We start from the raw sequence: 14484 nt of genomic DNA, 5'->3' as shown, positions 1-14484 counted from the left end.
TTAAACAAGTTAAATAGGTTGATTCATTTATGATCTGAATCCATTTAGCTCAAATCTAAATTTGTTTATGATGGATCGAATATGAGTTAGATCGGTGGATCAAGTCATACTGCCCGCCCTATATGGAAAGGAGTGCATGACGTCGTAGACCACTGTGTGGTAGTGTATTTTGTCTTTTGCGCGGAAGAATAATTAACCCTCGCATAAACTCTCCCAAAGGATCATCCATTGCACGGCTCGCAAAGCACTTGGATGTCCGTCATTCACCCCTCGATACAGCGCTCAAAGCGGACAGCTGATGATCCAACGGTGATTTCGCGCGAAAGATGCACTCCTATCCCATAATTTCTCCTCGTACTTGGCTTCCGAGTATAACTAACCTACCGTCCGTAAATTCGCACTGCTATCCTCTTTCCCAAAGCCAGAGAGCCGAAGACGGAAGAGCACGCCGAGCCCCTCCGCCCCTCCCAGGTTCGTCTCCTCCTTTTCCTTCTCCTCCCTACCTTTCTCTCCTCTCTCCCTCGTTATCCGCTGCGAAACCCTAATTCCCGGAATTTCGATTCAGTCGATCTCAATTTCTTCTTGTATACCCAGAGTTTCCCCTCGAATACCCGATCGAAATCGTATTGGGGGCGAAAGGAGCCTCCTTTTGATCGATTTCTCGCTGAATTGCACCTAAAATTGGTTTTGTTTCCTAGGATTTTGATAGGAAGGTCCGATTTATGGCGGATCGGGGCACTGCGGTCACGAAACCCTTATGGATGAAGCAGGCGGAGGAGGTCAAGCTCAAGAGCGAGGCCGAGAAGGCTGCCGCCGCGAAGGCCGCCTTCGAGGCCACCTTCAAGAGCGTGGAGAAGCCCAAGGAGAAGGACGACTCCTCCGACAGTGACGGGGACGAGCGCGAGGACCTCGCCAGCAAGCCCCTCGGCCCTGTCGACCCCGCCAAGTGCTCCGCCGCAGGCGCCGGGATCGCCGGAGGTACCGCCTGCGCCCCCTCCACCTTCACTGTGGTCACCAAGGACTCTGACGGCCGGAAGATCCCCACGGGGGGCGCCCAGCTCAAGGTGAAGATCTCCCCTGGCGTGGGGGTCGGCGGATCCGATCAGGAGGGGATCGTTAAGGATCAGGGGGATGGGGCGTACACCGTGACCTACGCCGTGCCCAAGCGCGGGAACTACATGGTCTATGTGGACTGCAACGGGAAGCCAATCATGGGAAGCCCGTTCCCGGTGTTCTTCAGCTCTGGAACGACCATGGGGACCACGAGCTTGCCGGCTGCTGTGAGCTCGTTCTCCAATATGGTCAACCAAACAATGCCCAATATGCCCAATTACTCAGGTGCAGTATCCGGGGCGTTCCCGGGGCTTTTCGGGATGATCCCTGGTGTCGCCCCGGGTGCTTCTGGTGGAGTGGTGTTGCAGGGAAGTGGGGCATCGCTGGGAGAGGTTTGTCGGGAGTACTTATACGGGCGGTGCGCTAAGACTGATTGCAGGTTCAACCACCCACCTCAAAATTTGTTGATGTCCATGCTGGCTGCGACGACCACGATGGGGACCTTAAGTCAGGCACCGATGGCCCCTTCAGCAGCTGCAATGGCTGCTGCTCAGGCAATTGTTGCTGCCAAGGCCCTTCAGGCGCATGCTGCCCAGATGCAAGCGCAGTCATCTGCAGATGCACCTGGTTTGCCTTCTGTCCCAGCATCCCATGATCTATTTAGAAAATTTTATAATAAATTTGTTTATCTGGTGCCAAATTACTGTTAGTTCCAATTCATAATAAAAGAAATAGTGATTGTATCTGCACTATTTTTCATTTCTTGATTCCTGTTTAGATATTAGAAGAACGCAAGTGCCTTATCAAGTTGTTCAATTAAATTTTTTATAGTACCTTCTCTGTTAGGTTGGGCGAATGGTATGATATATTTCTCGTCGATATGGCTTTTATCTGGCCAAATCTGCATATGTATTTCATGTATGAGAGAGTAAATATTTTTGCCATTGGATATATCAACTTAGTAGAGTTCATTAGCTTACTCGCTTGATATATAGTATTAATTGGGCCAATCGGTTAAAGAAAGTCATGTTATAATTTTTGTTATTACAATGTCAGAATATCCTATTTGGTCTATCATTATTATGTGGCATCAATATGTATCTGCAACTAGGTGGTGGCATCAGTGCATTGTTTGAAAACTGGAATATTTACAATACTTATTAGTTGGTTTGGTTTTATTATTTAAAATTTATCTTGCTTCAATTAATGCATTATTCCACTTGGCTGAAATCATGAATAAGGGACAAATCACTAGATATAATCATATTATCAGTCTGTACAACTTGAGAAGGGATCATCTTTAATATTCTAACAAGAAGGTCACCAGCATGGATAAGAAGATTGAGTTAAAAAAGCCTTTTTTCCTGAAAATACAGGGCTGAGTTGATTTTCTAAAGCTAGCTGACTGATTTCATTCATAAACATAGTTCTTGAATTCTTGTTAATTTTTGATTACTTGATGTACAAGCATCACATTCAATTATCATATTGACCAATCCAGCACTTTGCTCATGATTATTCATATTCATGCAAGCTTGATACTTTAGTTTGTCAAAGAATACTTGCAAACTAGTCTATGCTAGCATTTTGAACAAATTCTTAGACATGTTATTAGCATGGTAGTGATTCAGCCAAGAGATTGTAGCATTAGTGTTGGAAAGCAAGCCTTGTTTGAGCTTCAAGAAGGCACTAAAGAAGATTTATGACTTTTTCTTAGATCTCATAAGAATTCGATCAGTCAGGTTCTGAATGTATATATGTATATATACAAACCTATGCATATAGATACATATATAAATCAGTGTCTTGTTTGCTGATCTTGTTTATCTTCTCTTGTAAGGTATAAGATCCTTAAAAGGGCACAAATTCTTAATTTAGCAGGACAAATGCCCTTTAATAGTGGAACCGGCTGCTTATGGTATATGGTTTGTTTCTCCCTTTTTTTTTAAGATTTTAAATATAAAGTTCTTAGAGGGTTCCTCAGCCCACTAATTCGGATTGGGAAGCTTACTACTCTTCCATCCCCTATGTTCGGCAACAACTTCTGCTTGTTACACCAATTCTGGTGCCATCTGGCATAGCGAACTTCTTGTGGCACAAAAAGGGCTCCCCATTGCATTACTTGAATAGAAATTAGACTTCAACATGGTTATTTCTATATGAGATCACATCTGAAAGTCCATCTAGTCTTCTTTATTCAGTGTATTTGTGTCTCGATTAGACAATTGAGCTATTTGATATCTTCAGGACCGAAGATAGATTAGTAAACAACTGCAGTTGTGATCCTTTCTTGGATTACACCAGTCGCCAAAATTGACCTCTCTTTCTCTTGATCAGATATATTGAATGATATTGGTGCCTATTGATTGTCTTAGTGAACATTTGCATTGACCTTTGATAGAGTGTATGATCATAAATATCCAGTAATATTAAAATGGTCACAAAATATGTGTGTGTTTGTGCAGTTGTGGATGCTCTGAATTTATGTATGTATGTCCTAATGTGTCTATTTGTGTGTATGCAACTTTATTGTTTCACCATTGCCATCTTTTTTTACTAAGGGTTGCATCCTTTGATACTGTCTATGTTTCTAGTTATTTATAAAAATGTTATTATTCTTGTTATCTTAGTTTAACCTTTTTAACCAATCTAGGTTGCTCTCCTTAGTGGGCCACTTTGGATCATCTCTGCACATGTCTTACAATTTCAGTTAGCTTTATACAATTTTGCAACTCCAGTTGATGTAGATCTGCTCAGGAGGGAACTTGTTGTAAAGATCTTGATTTTCAGTTCTTTAAGACAAGCTCCCTAAGACCTGAATGACACAACTTTCAGATCTGCAGAAGAAGTTTTGCTAGAAACTAAATCCTCAATTCAAAAGAGGTGATCTCTTAGTCTGCGATGAAGTAATTTAGACATATGAAGAAAAGATGGAGTGAATAAGCTCTAAAATCAATTTTCAAGTCAAAGCTGAAATTACATCAGTAATGTCATCCTTAAAAGATCCAAAGATAGCCCACACCTACGATAGTTGGAGTGCTAATATGTGGATTTTCTGGGACTTTTTCCTAAGAAAAGAGAGGAGGAAGATTTTGAGGCCCCAATTTCATGAAGATGGGTGGGAAACGATACTGCTTCAGTTCCGTATCCTTATTGAACTTTTCATAAAGAAAGGAGGCCCTTCCTAGAGAGAGTGGAGGGCCCTTAAAGTTTGAAGTAGGAAAATATCATTGCAAGAAGGGGTAAGAGCTCATGTTATGTTAAAAAGGCCTTTTTCAATCTTTCATCTTTTTTAGTATATTTTTTAGAAACTTCCTTCTTTGGTAACCTTTTATGAGCTTCATTACTTTAGGAGCAAAGATTGGTAAAATGTCCATCTGTACTTGACATATGTATGATATATATCTTGATGGAAGGTCATAGGCATGTTACAGGGATGGCATGCCTCAATACTTGTATTTTGGTTCATGTCAATATGCCTTGACATGAAGTGATGTTTTGTCACTTGATATGCATTGATCTTAGCTTAGCTATTATAAAGTGATACAATCTTGTACCCTGCTTTCCCATTTTTAAACTTGCACCTGACCATCCTAAGCAGGCTTTAATCCTACAGTAAATGGTTCACTACTTGTCCCAGTGATTTTTTTTTTTTTTAATGTGGAGGGAAGGTCTAATCTACTTGTTGGACACAAGGTTTTAAAAAGCAGTGATGGTGTGCGAGCAGTCAAGGTACCACTCACATGCATTTATGTAATGCGTGTGCATTTGTGGGCACTTACGTGTTTGGTATTTTTATAAATACTACCAACCACATGCAATGCATGTTTGAAAAAAGAGAGGAGAGTTTATGTGAATGGTCTTAATTTTTTTTTTTAAACTAATAAATTTTATTTACCAAAAAAGAACTAGTAGGATTTGCTTTTAGAAACAACTTTTTATATTTATTAGCATAGAATCGGGCATGATTGTTTATTGGTATGGTTTGATTTGGAAAAAACTATCCATATCTACTAGCATTTGATTGGGCAGGTCTGTTTATTAGGAAGCCTTTCCTAGTTACTAGCATCTGATTAAATTGGACCGTTTATTGTCAGGGTTGGATTTCGAAAAGTCTTTTCATATTTTTGCGCACCTAATCAGTTGAGACTTTTTTTCTTTCTTTTTCTTTTACGAATGAGTTTTAGGTGGGTGAAATTGTTTTTCAGGAAGGAGTTTGAGAGGACAATTTTCCCCTTTTGCTTCTTTATTAGCTAGAATCAAATCAGGGATGGATGGGGATAGAAGTATTGAGGGGTGGGTCTTTTTCCTTTTTCTAACAGCTGGAATCATCTCATTTGATTTGGGAAAACACTTCCCAACAACATATCTAAAATCACTCAAAATTGTTTAGGTGGGATAATTTACACATTCTAGGAAAAGTGGGAGGTTCAGCATAAAAAATGACAGATGAAATCTAGATGATATTCCTTTATTTCGAATCTGTCATTTTCTTTGCATGTAGTTGTGATAATGAAAACCCACTGGGTGGCTGTTTTATTCACCACTGGCCCGCTTTTTTACTAAAACTTGACATTGTCTAACAGTTTCAAATAAAATTGGTAAATCTTAATTTGGTCACAATTTTGATTTCCCAACGTTACCCTTAAAGTCCTGTCGTCTCATTTTTGATGTATCCATTCCACCCATTTCTCTCGTGTACACTCAACAGACCAATTTTGCTAACCTGGTATGCCCTCTGCCTCACATGCAGGGCATCACATGCCATGCAGGCCCACCCGCAATATCTTTCACCACTCATGAACCACTAGGTCCCACCCACTAACCCTACTTGGACGTCCTCTCGCTCTCTCTCACATATGGAGGCAACATGGGCTCTACCATGCCACACTACTCTCTCTCTCTCAAAACACAAGAGAGAGGGTGGGTGAGTGGTTTTAGGTAACGGGGCCCATGTAGAAAAAGGGTGCTGCTCATGCCACGTGCAAGCTAGAAGGGAAGGGGATGTAGGAGTGGGGTCCTTGTCATGAGCTTTGATTGGGTTTGGGCTGCTGCCATGTCATGGCTTTGATTGGGTTTGTGCTGCATGAGACGTGAGAAAGGGAGAACATGTGAGGAAGAGTGAAAACTAGGCAAGAATTGCAACGCGGGATCTGCCGAATACACATGAGTGAGATACCAAGCATGGATTTATTATTTTGTTAAATAGAGACCAAGGAGAGGACATGGCCGAGAGGAGTTTTTAGGAGGGATGGGTAGACTGTAGAGTGGGAAAGAAAAAGATTGACTTCAAATCTTATAAAAACTCAATTGTTTTTTAACACAATTAGTGGAGTTCGAATTTGAATTTAGTAAAATGGTGGACGATATGCAATCATTATCATGACATTTTCTTAATAATGCATGGATATAGACATTTTAAAGTAAATAAAATTCATAAATTTAGATAAAAGCAAGTTTAAAGTCTGAAATAAACAAAGTTAATTTTTGAGCAAAACGAAAATTCATGCACACACTTAAACACTCATGTGAGAACCTATTTTACTAGTGAGTACATGTTAATCTTTAAAAATGACAATAGTTCCTATGTTTTGTGCTAAAATTTCAGGCACACTATTTTTAAAAAAGGTACTCAAAAATCAGTCTTCTTCTTTGAGGTGATTTATAGTAATGAAGACATCTGTGTTCCATTGGTTCTCGACTTCTCGGTCTTGTAGTTCTCCACTTGATATCAAGATATATGTTAGAATTAGATGTTGAATGATGAGAAAGAATTGAGCGAGTGGATCTAGTAATTGTGATGCCTATCTTTTTATTGGAAGACCATTTGAAAACATGGATGAGAATTGGCATGTAAGCATTTATGTGTTAAGTTTGTTAGAGATACTAGCATTGTCCTCATCATATCACTTAAAGAAATGGCTTCTGTAGAGAAACCGCTTTTTGTGTTTCTGTGTAATATATTGATACATATTCTGCTGGATGTTCAACATGGGTACATTATAGGATCCGGATTGTCTTGGAATTGCATCAGATCCAATTACACCTGATGCTGCTTATTTCACGTACTTATTGTAGGAAGCCCTAAATTTTGTGTTGAGACCTTTTCAGCTGATTTATTATTGGCATGAAATGGTTAACATGAAGGGTGAGCCTTGCGCAATGGTAACGTTGCTCTACCGTGACCTGGATGTCTTAAGTTTGAAACAAGGAAACACCCTCTCCACAAGCAGGGTAAGGCTGCATTTGATGCCCAGACCCTGCAGTGGCAGGAGCGTTGTGCAGTTGGCTGCCTGCCCATGAAATGATTAACATGTCCTGTCATGGGAGTGAGAAAAAGTGCAAAAGGAAATCTGAGTTGCTTGTTCATTGCTAGATAGTTTGCATTGGAAATTCATATCATCCTCCTTCATCACTAATTTTTATATATGATACAGGTTCACCTGACAAGGCTGCCAAGGCTGATACTCTGAAGAAAACTCTACAAGTTAGCAATCTTAGCCCCCTTCTTACCATGGATCAACTTAAACAGCTGTTTGGTTACTGTGGTACTGTTGTTGATTGTTTCATCACAGATTCCAAACATTTTGCTTATATAGAATACTCTAAGCCAGAAGAAGCAACTGTGGCTTTGGCACTGAACAACATGGATGTTGGTGGCCATCGATTGAATGTTGAAATGGCAAAGTCCCTACCTTCCAAAACTGCTCTTGTCAACCCTTTGTTACCATTGACGATGCAGCAAGCAGTTGCTATGCAACAGATGCAATTTCAACATGCCTTGATGATGCAACAAGCAATAGCCTCTCAGCAGGCTGCTGCGCGAGCAGCAACAATGAAATCTGCAACAGAGATGGCAGCAGCCAGAGCTGCTGAAATAAGCAAAAAATTGAAAGCAGAGGGCTTTGGTAGCGAGGATAAGGAAGTTAACAGAAAATCCAGGTAATTTAATTGCTCCTTATTTTGCTATGTCATACCTAATGATGAGATTGTAGGGGATGGCTTTCATGTTGGAATGAGAACATACTACTTTTTGCTTGGTCATGCGACTGAAACATTGATTTATGATGATTTATCTAGTCTCATTTGTGTACTTGTCAAGAAAATAGTAGCCTATGATTTCATTTGATAGTCAGGATCAGAGTCACCATTATGATTATTGACCAATTGTCTACTTTGTTTATCTTATGAGTTCTGGCCTCTGATTTTTATTTAATTTTTTAAGTTGGAAGTCTTGTTGGCTTGGTGTAGGATCCATTTTGGTGTTTCCATTTACCCTAATCATTGTTTTTTGATGTTTGATCTTTGCTTGGGATTTTAAGCAGGTCACCATCTTCCTCTTGCCAGAGATCCCAGTCTCGGTCAAGGTCACCTATCAAGTATCGTAGAAGCAGGCGGTCTCGCTCTTTTTCACCAAGAAGATGCTCCCGAGATCGAAGGTCAAGATCACCAATAAGATCACATCATTCAAATCATGGCACTGAAAGATCATACAGAGTTGATCGGGACAACTATGGCAGGAGTGGAAGGCAAGAAAGAGAAAGATCTCATGATCGTTATTCCTCTCATTCAAGAAGACACCAAAGGAGGAGCTCAAGTCCTCAATTGAGAAAATCATATCGAGCTACTCCGACATCACCAAAGCGTCGTAGAGAAATTCCAAGTCCCAGAACAAAGAGATCATCTCGAGCTGGTTCAAGGTCACCAAGGCATCACAGAGGAAGCAGATCATCTCCTGTACGTGACCATCGGTCCTCTCACTCTAGTAGGCACTCCAGATCAAGATCTGCTGAGAAAAGGCATCATTATGAAAAAGGAGATACAAAGAAATCTGAAAGGCGGAAGGAGAATATTAAAAGATCTGATGGAAGTAATGCAACTAATAAAAATGCAAAAGGTACAAGCGAACCAAAGGAAGATAATACTACTGATTCTTCTGTAGTCAGTCATAAGAGGGTGTCCTTATTAAATGAGGAAACCTTGAAAAATGAGAGCGGCATTAGGGAACATAAAAAGTCTAAACTGGATGACCAAGGTTCTGAGAGAATTGATTCTATGGCAAAGGATGAAAATCTCATTGTGGAAGACTTGGAGACCAGTGAAGTTAAGAGGTTTTGTTCTACGACATCAAAATCACATAGAAGTTCTGCCAGTAATGATGATGATAATCATGCTGAAAATCTGGATTTGAGCAGGCATAGGAAATCAAGAACAAATTAAGAAACATGGCAGAAGAGAATGTGCTTCTAGGGAAAGGGAATCTGCAACTGGAGAATCTAAACACTCGAGGGATGATAGGGCTTCACCTCATTCAAGTTTGAGATCTCACAGAAGTTCACGCCATTTGGGAGAAAAGTCCTCCAGGGATAAAGTAGATCAGCACAAACTGAAGAAACCAAAATACAAGTATGAAAAGCCTCAAGAAAAATATGATGTCATCAAAGAGTCTAGAACTTCAGATAGAAGGCCAGAAAACGTTGAGGGTTCTCAAGAGCTGAAGCCTGATGTGTCAGGTTCAAGTTCAATTGAAGGTGGAGTGCAGAAGGAATCAGGGATCAAATGGGAGATAAAATGTTAGAACGGGATAATAGGCATTTGGAGAGCAGTGACCCTATGGCCAACAAACAAGATCATGTTGATGGTAATTTTGATGGACTGAAGGAAGATTTTAGTGTCCATAATTTGAAGACCCACAAGCAAAGCCCAGCATCAGAGGGCCATGGGAAAATTATAATAGGCAGAACAGATAATAGCGAAGGGAAAAACTTAGAGCTGGAGCCAGGGAAGGTGGAAAATTATGAGTCCATTGAGAATAAAAAACACCGTCAAGCAGAAGCAGCTGATCTGATCAACAGGTATCAGGATGGTAATGGTAATGGATCAACATCCCTTGAAGCATTACTTTTTGAGGTGCATCACTTTTTGACATAGTCTATAGTGTTATTTGTTGAATTTGCAGGGAATATTTACACTGTTTTTATTGAGTGTGTTGGCTTCCATTTGTGGTGATTCCAGTTTCTTCTTTTTTTTTCCCCCTTTCTTTTCTTTTGCTTCCCCCCTTTTTATTTCTGAGTAACAGGCTGCTGTATTAAGAGTCAGTATAAGTGATCAGCATGAAATAACTGTTGGTTGTCTGAGCAATCACATCCTTGAGGGTCAGCATGGCATCTGCTTGGACTGCTTGATTTGTATTTCAATATAAGCAGTGTAACTTCATATATAAGCCTCCTTTCTAACCCTTTCATTTTTTGCCACATTTTATCAGTTGGCTGGATAAAAGGTTGGCTTCGTTGTAAGCCATTCTAAAGTTTGTACTAATCTCTCATATAGCTTCACCAGTGTAATGGTTGTTGTCATACCCAAAACATGTGCAGGTGTTAAAAGTGGATTATCAATGGAGCATTTCTCAGAGCAAGTTGTCTAGGTTTTGCCTCTAATGCAGGAAAGGTATGCAGATAAAGCTTGATAATTGTCAACTTGAATGATTTTCCAGAACATTTTTGGAAAGCTTGTGAACTCAAATGAGTTTCAGGAATGTGTTTCAACCATACTAGAATGATTATAAAATCATGATCTATTTTGTCTCCTTTACACCTGGTCTTTTTTCTTTTGGTGTTTTTCGGTTCTGGTTAGATAAGCTGCATATATAGTGGAATATATGAACAACAGTGCTGGGTCAAACTTAAAAACTGTGGGCTCACCATGCGACCCTGATCAGACCGGTTGAATCCAATTTCTTTTCCCTTGTTAGCCTCTGTTATTTCAAGAGATTATCGAAATATATTTGATATATCAGTTAACTGCTCATTTTATCAAATAAAGTTTTACTTTGCTATCAAAAATTTTGAAAAATAGGGTTTTCTACATTTGTATTTCCTTACATTGTTTGCTAGCTATGATTTTACATATTTTTTCTCTGTTCAACCGCAATGAGTTCAATACTTATGAAAATAGTAGAACTAATAGTAAATCATAGTATTAATAATGGTAACTATAATAATGAAGATTTCTGTTTAGCAATGGAGTGAATGTTCTGTTTCAAATTTCAATGAAGATGAACATCTGTGAAACAGAACAAAGCTTTTTAACAATAGAGTGAATTTTGCTGCTCTTAGCCGTTTGTTTGATCACATAGAAATGTGTGTTATGAAATATATTGTTAACAAGTTCTGTTTTTTTCTTGGCTTTTTCCCCTTTTTTTTTTGTCCTTTTAAACTAGGATCTGCTTCACTTGTATAGAGAGGGTAAGATGCAGAGTTGACAATTCTTCTCCAGATAGTGCCTAAAAATTGCTCGACAGTCAGCATCCCTTGATATGTGCTGCATTGGCCCAAAAGCAATGCCTATTTTTCTGGCTATTTTTTCATTTGCTTTCATAGGGTAATATCATGGATTGGTTGGATTAAGCACGCACTGTTATGCAAGCTACGATTTTTGTCCTAGCGTTCAGCAACAATCAGTGTTTGAATGATGGCGCAAGTTGCTTTCTTATATCTTTTTTCTGTCAATTGTCGTTTTCTGCTCAAAATTGTCTATTCTTTTAGGTGCTTTATCATATCAGATTTAAACATGAACTGATTTCGTGGAAAAAGAAGCCATGTAAGAATGTGAATCACTTCCATCTTTGACCATCTTATGTTAGAACATTTAGCCAAATCATGATCTAGAACCTTTGTTTCGATGTTATTTAATGATCTATCCGAGAATATGCTGTCGTTGACTAATTTAATATATGCATCCTAGTGCATGCCAAATTTACTTTGGTTCGGACATATCCTCTGAGAACCAATGGATCCATTTCCATTTACAATATCTGGTTCTGCATGATCTGTAATTACCCGTGGACATCTATGTATTTTAGAAGCTGTTTGACTTTATGGTGTACCTATTGGTTGGCCTCTTAGATGCATAATCCTGAGAAGTCAAAATAATTTCAGTTGTAGAGAATTCAATAATTATGCATGAATTTTTTACTCAGAAAATGAATCTTGTGCAACCAAAAATTGAATTCTCCAGGTATAACGGAACAGCCAAAGTGGTAAACAATTATAAATTTAATCCTAATGTTTGATGTTCATTTTGATGATTTTGAGTTTCTACATTACTACTGCCTCTCCCTGATTGCTGCTTTTCTGTGCACTGTCATAGCGACTTATTCTCCTTTTTTTTTCTGATTATTTTACTGATTTTTAATTTTGTTGAGGTCACAATTCTCTCGAATCTTCCAAATTTCTTTTGTGAGCTTAGCAATTTCTTGAATAATTGCTGAGCACAAACTCTGTTACTGGTCTTCAATTGCATTATATTTATCCCTGAAGCAGTAAAGCGTGTGTGTATATATATATATATATATATATATATATATATATATATATATATATATGCTGAATGACCAAATGGCCCAACTATCATAGCTGTTTGTTTCCATTCTTCGGCCCTCCCTGATTTTTTATTTTTTTTTATATACTGAGTTGTTGATTGCGGTTTGAAACTGTTATCCGTTAGGCTATTTATACAAGATTATTTGTTCTGCACTGATAAGCTGGTAATGTTTTGCTAGTCTTTCTGCCTTAGGCTTATCTAATTATATATGATTTCACGTTCGGATGTGATAACCCTTTAACTACTATTGTGGAGCTGTGGGTTTGCAACTCGTCAGAGGTGGTATGATTTGATTCCTCCTAGCAACTCGAGTGAGATGAAGGGGAAGATACGGGCTTGGGGCTTATGAGTAATACCGAGGCAAGGAGTAAAGAGGACTGTGACATCACAATAACTCATAGTGTAATTGCTTGGTGCGGTTCTTGGTGAAAAAAAGATGTAAAAATAATAATTAATGTAATTAATATGATAGAATAAAATTCTACTAATTAGTCATGTTGCAGTCTGACATTGTTTGTAATGTTATAGGTGATTTGGTTTCGCAGTCTGCCTAATCTTTGGATTCATGGAGATTTTAACCAAAATCTAAACGTTGGATGGGATTTAAGAAGTTAAGACTAAAATAGATGAGAGCAAGTGTGAGAAATATATGTAACCCAACTATGAAGAAAACAAATTAATACAAATATTTCTATGTTTAAATATACTGTATGTATATAGTTTCTTTCTCAAAATTCAGATTACTGGGGTTTTAGATTCTAAATCTGAGTTCGATGCGAATACCATTATTGAAAAATTGATTTCGATCAATGCTAGATTTTGATAAAATAATCAGAAGATGCGCTATTGAGTTTTGGGGTACCATTTATATATTTAAGGATGAATTTGGTTTGCGACGGGAATCGAAACTGAAATGGATTGGAATGGGAATTCGAGCAGTCATATTTTTGGTTTGTGTTTAGAATTGGAATTGGAATGGGATTTGAACATAGGGGAGAGTTGGGTTAAGGTTTTGGAGAATTAGGCATTTTTATTCGTCCCTAAAATTGGAATGTGAATGAGTTTTTCCAACCAAACGGTTAGAATGAGAGTTATTCATATTCTCAAACTAGAGCCTAACTCCCTCTAGCTAAACATGCCTTAAATGAATACCTCAGCATGCCCTAGATGTATACATCTGCTGGGTTTTCTCCATTTGATTTCTGTGTAAAAGAGAATTTATATGGTTGGGGATGGTGTGTGGAACAATCCCTGCTTATTTTTGCTTATTCAAACAATTAATCATGTTTGCTCCAGGATACAAGAGAAGGGGGAATTTAGGTACACTTACAATGGTAAACATGAACGTTGTGCTTGATTTCAACACTTCTAGTTTTAGACATACATGTGTCTGTAAATAGGAATTTTGTGCTGGTTTCCACATCTCTCTGTTTTATTATTCCGTTTACCTGTCAAATACTAACTTCACCCAATTGGCATACCTCCCGGGAAAGCATCACCTCGTGTACGTTGATGTTTCATGCAGAACCATAGCATCCTTGTGCTCATTGTAAAATGCTTGTAAAGCCTACTCCGAGCCTGGGCTTTTAATATTCTCGTCAGCATTAGAAAATGAACCTGCGATCTTTGGTGAAGGAGCATGAGCATTGGGTGATCATGCAAAGAGCCCTATGCTCTATTGATTCTTGATCAGGGACCACCAGGTCATGTCTCCTGATAAAAGATGGTTTCTACAATAGATGTCAAGCTTTGGCTTCTGGAAATTAGATTTGCTCCGCACTATAGGATAAGAATACAGATAGGCTGATTAAGAAGATCTCAAAAATAGCCAAATCTAAAAAGAAGAATGGATCAAAGGAATATCTGAATCAAAAAATAAAAATATGACACAACTTGGTGCTAGAATAGTAGTTGATGGAAGTTCTAGTTAATTCATATTCAGGTTATAACTATTGCTTAACTGAATTAGATTATATAAGATAAGCAAACAGATTCAGATTGTTAGTCATATTGGAAAGTAAGAAGTATGAGTAGCAAAAGCAGGTTGAC

General features: G+C 38.6%; 1 protein-coding gene across 7 annotated transcripts; it reads left to right on the top strand.

The window, feature by feature from the left end:
• The first annotated feature begins 362 nt into the window (after positions 1-362).
• LOC103723181 (serine/arginine-rich splicing factor 11-like) lies at positions 363-12923 on the top strand. Of its 7 annotated transcripts, none has more exons than XR_005513730.1 (6): positions 363-471; positions 699-1680; positions 7491-7995; positions 8379-10260; positions 10428-10500; positions 11273-12923. XR_005513730.1 is itself a non-coding variant. In XM_008814014.4 (4 exons), the coding sequence occupies exons 2-4, from the start codon at positions 723-725 to the stop codon at positions 9271-9273; spliced, it is 2358 nt and encodes a 785-aa protein (XP_008812236.4). In that variant the 5' UTR covers positions 363-471; positions 699-722; the 3' UTR covers positions 9274-11544. The 7 variants fall into 7 exon arrangements, 1 of the variants encoding a protein (XP_008812236.4); XR_005513728.1 differs by having other exon boundaries at positions 8379-10333; positions 11273-11544; XR_005513731.1 differs by having other exon boundaries at positions 8379-9925; positions 10133-12923.
• Positions 12924-14484: the final 1561 nt, after the last annotated feature.

This window comes from Phoenix dactylifera, chromosome 10 (genome assembly GCF_009389715.1).
Source record: "Phoenix dactylifera cultivar Barhee BC4 chromosome 10, palm_55x_up_171113_PBpolish2nd_filt_p, whole genome shotgun sequence".
Classification (NCBI taxonomy): Eukaryota; Viridiplantae; Streptophyta; class Magnoliopsida; order Arecales; family Arecaceae; genus Phoenix; species Phoenix dactylifera.
This window is presented reverse-complemented; position numbering and strand designations above follow the sequence as displayed.

What these genes read in the sequence shown, in the direction of transcription:
- LOC103723181 (XM_008814014.4), top strand. Translation starts at nt 723, where the DNA reads ATGGCGGATCGGGGCACTGCGGTCACGAAACCCTTATGGATGAAGCAG. An exon ending in GTCATCTGCAGATGCACCTG is followed by an intron (nt 1,681 to 7,490) that starts GTTTGCCTTCTG and finishes TATATGATACAG; the next exon opens with GTTCACCTGACAAGGCTGCC. An exon ending in GAAGTTAACAGAAAATCCAG is followed by an intron (nt 7,996 to 8,378) that starts GTAATTTAATTG and finishes GATTTTAAGCAG; the next exon opens with GTCACCATCTTCCTCTTGCC.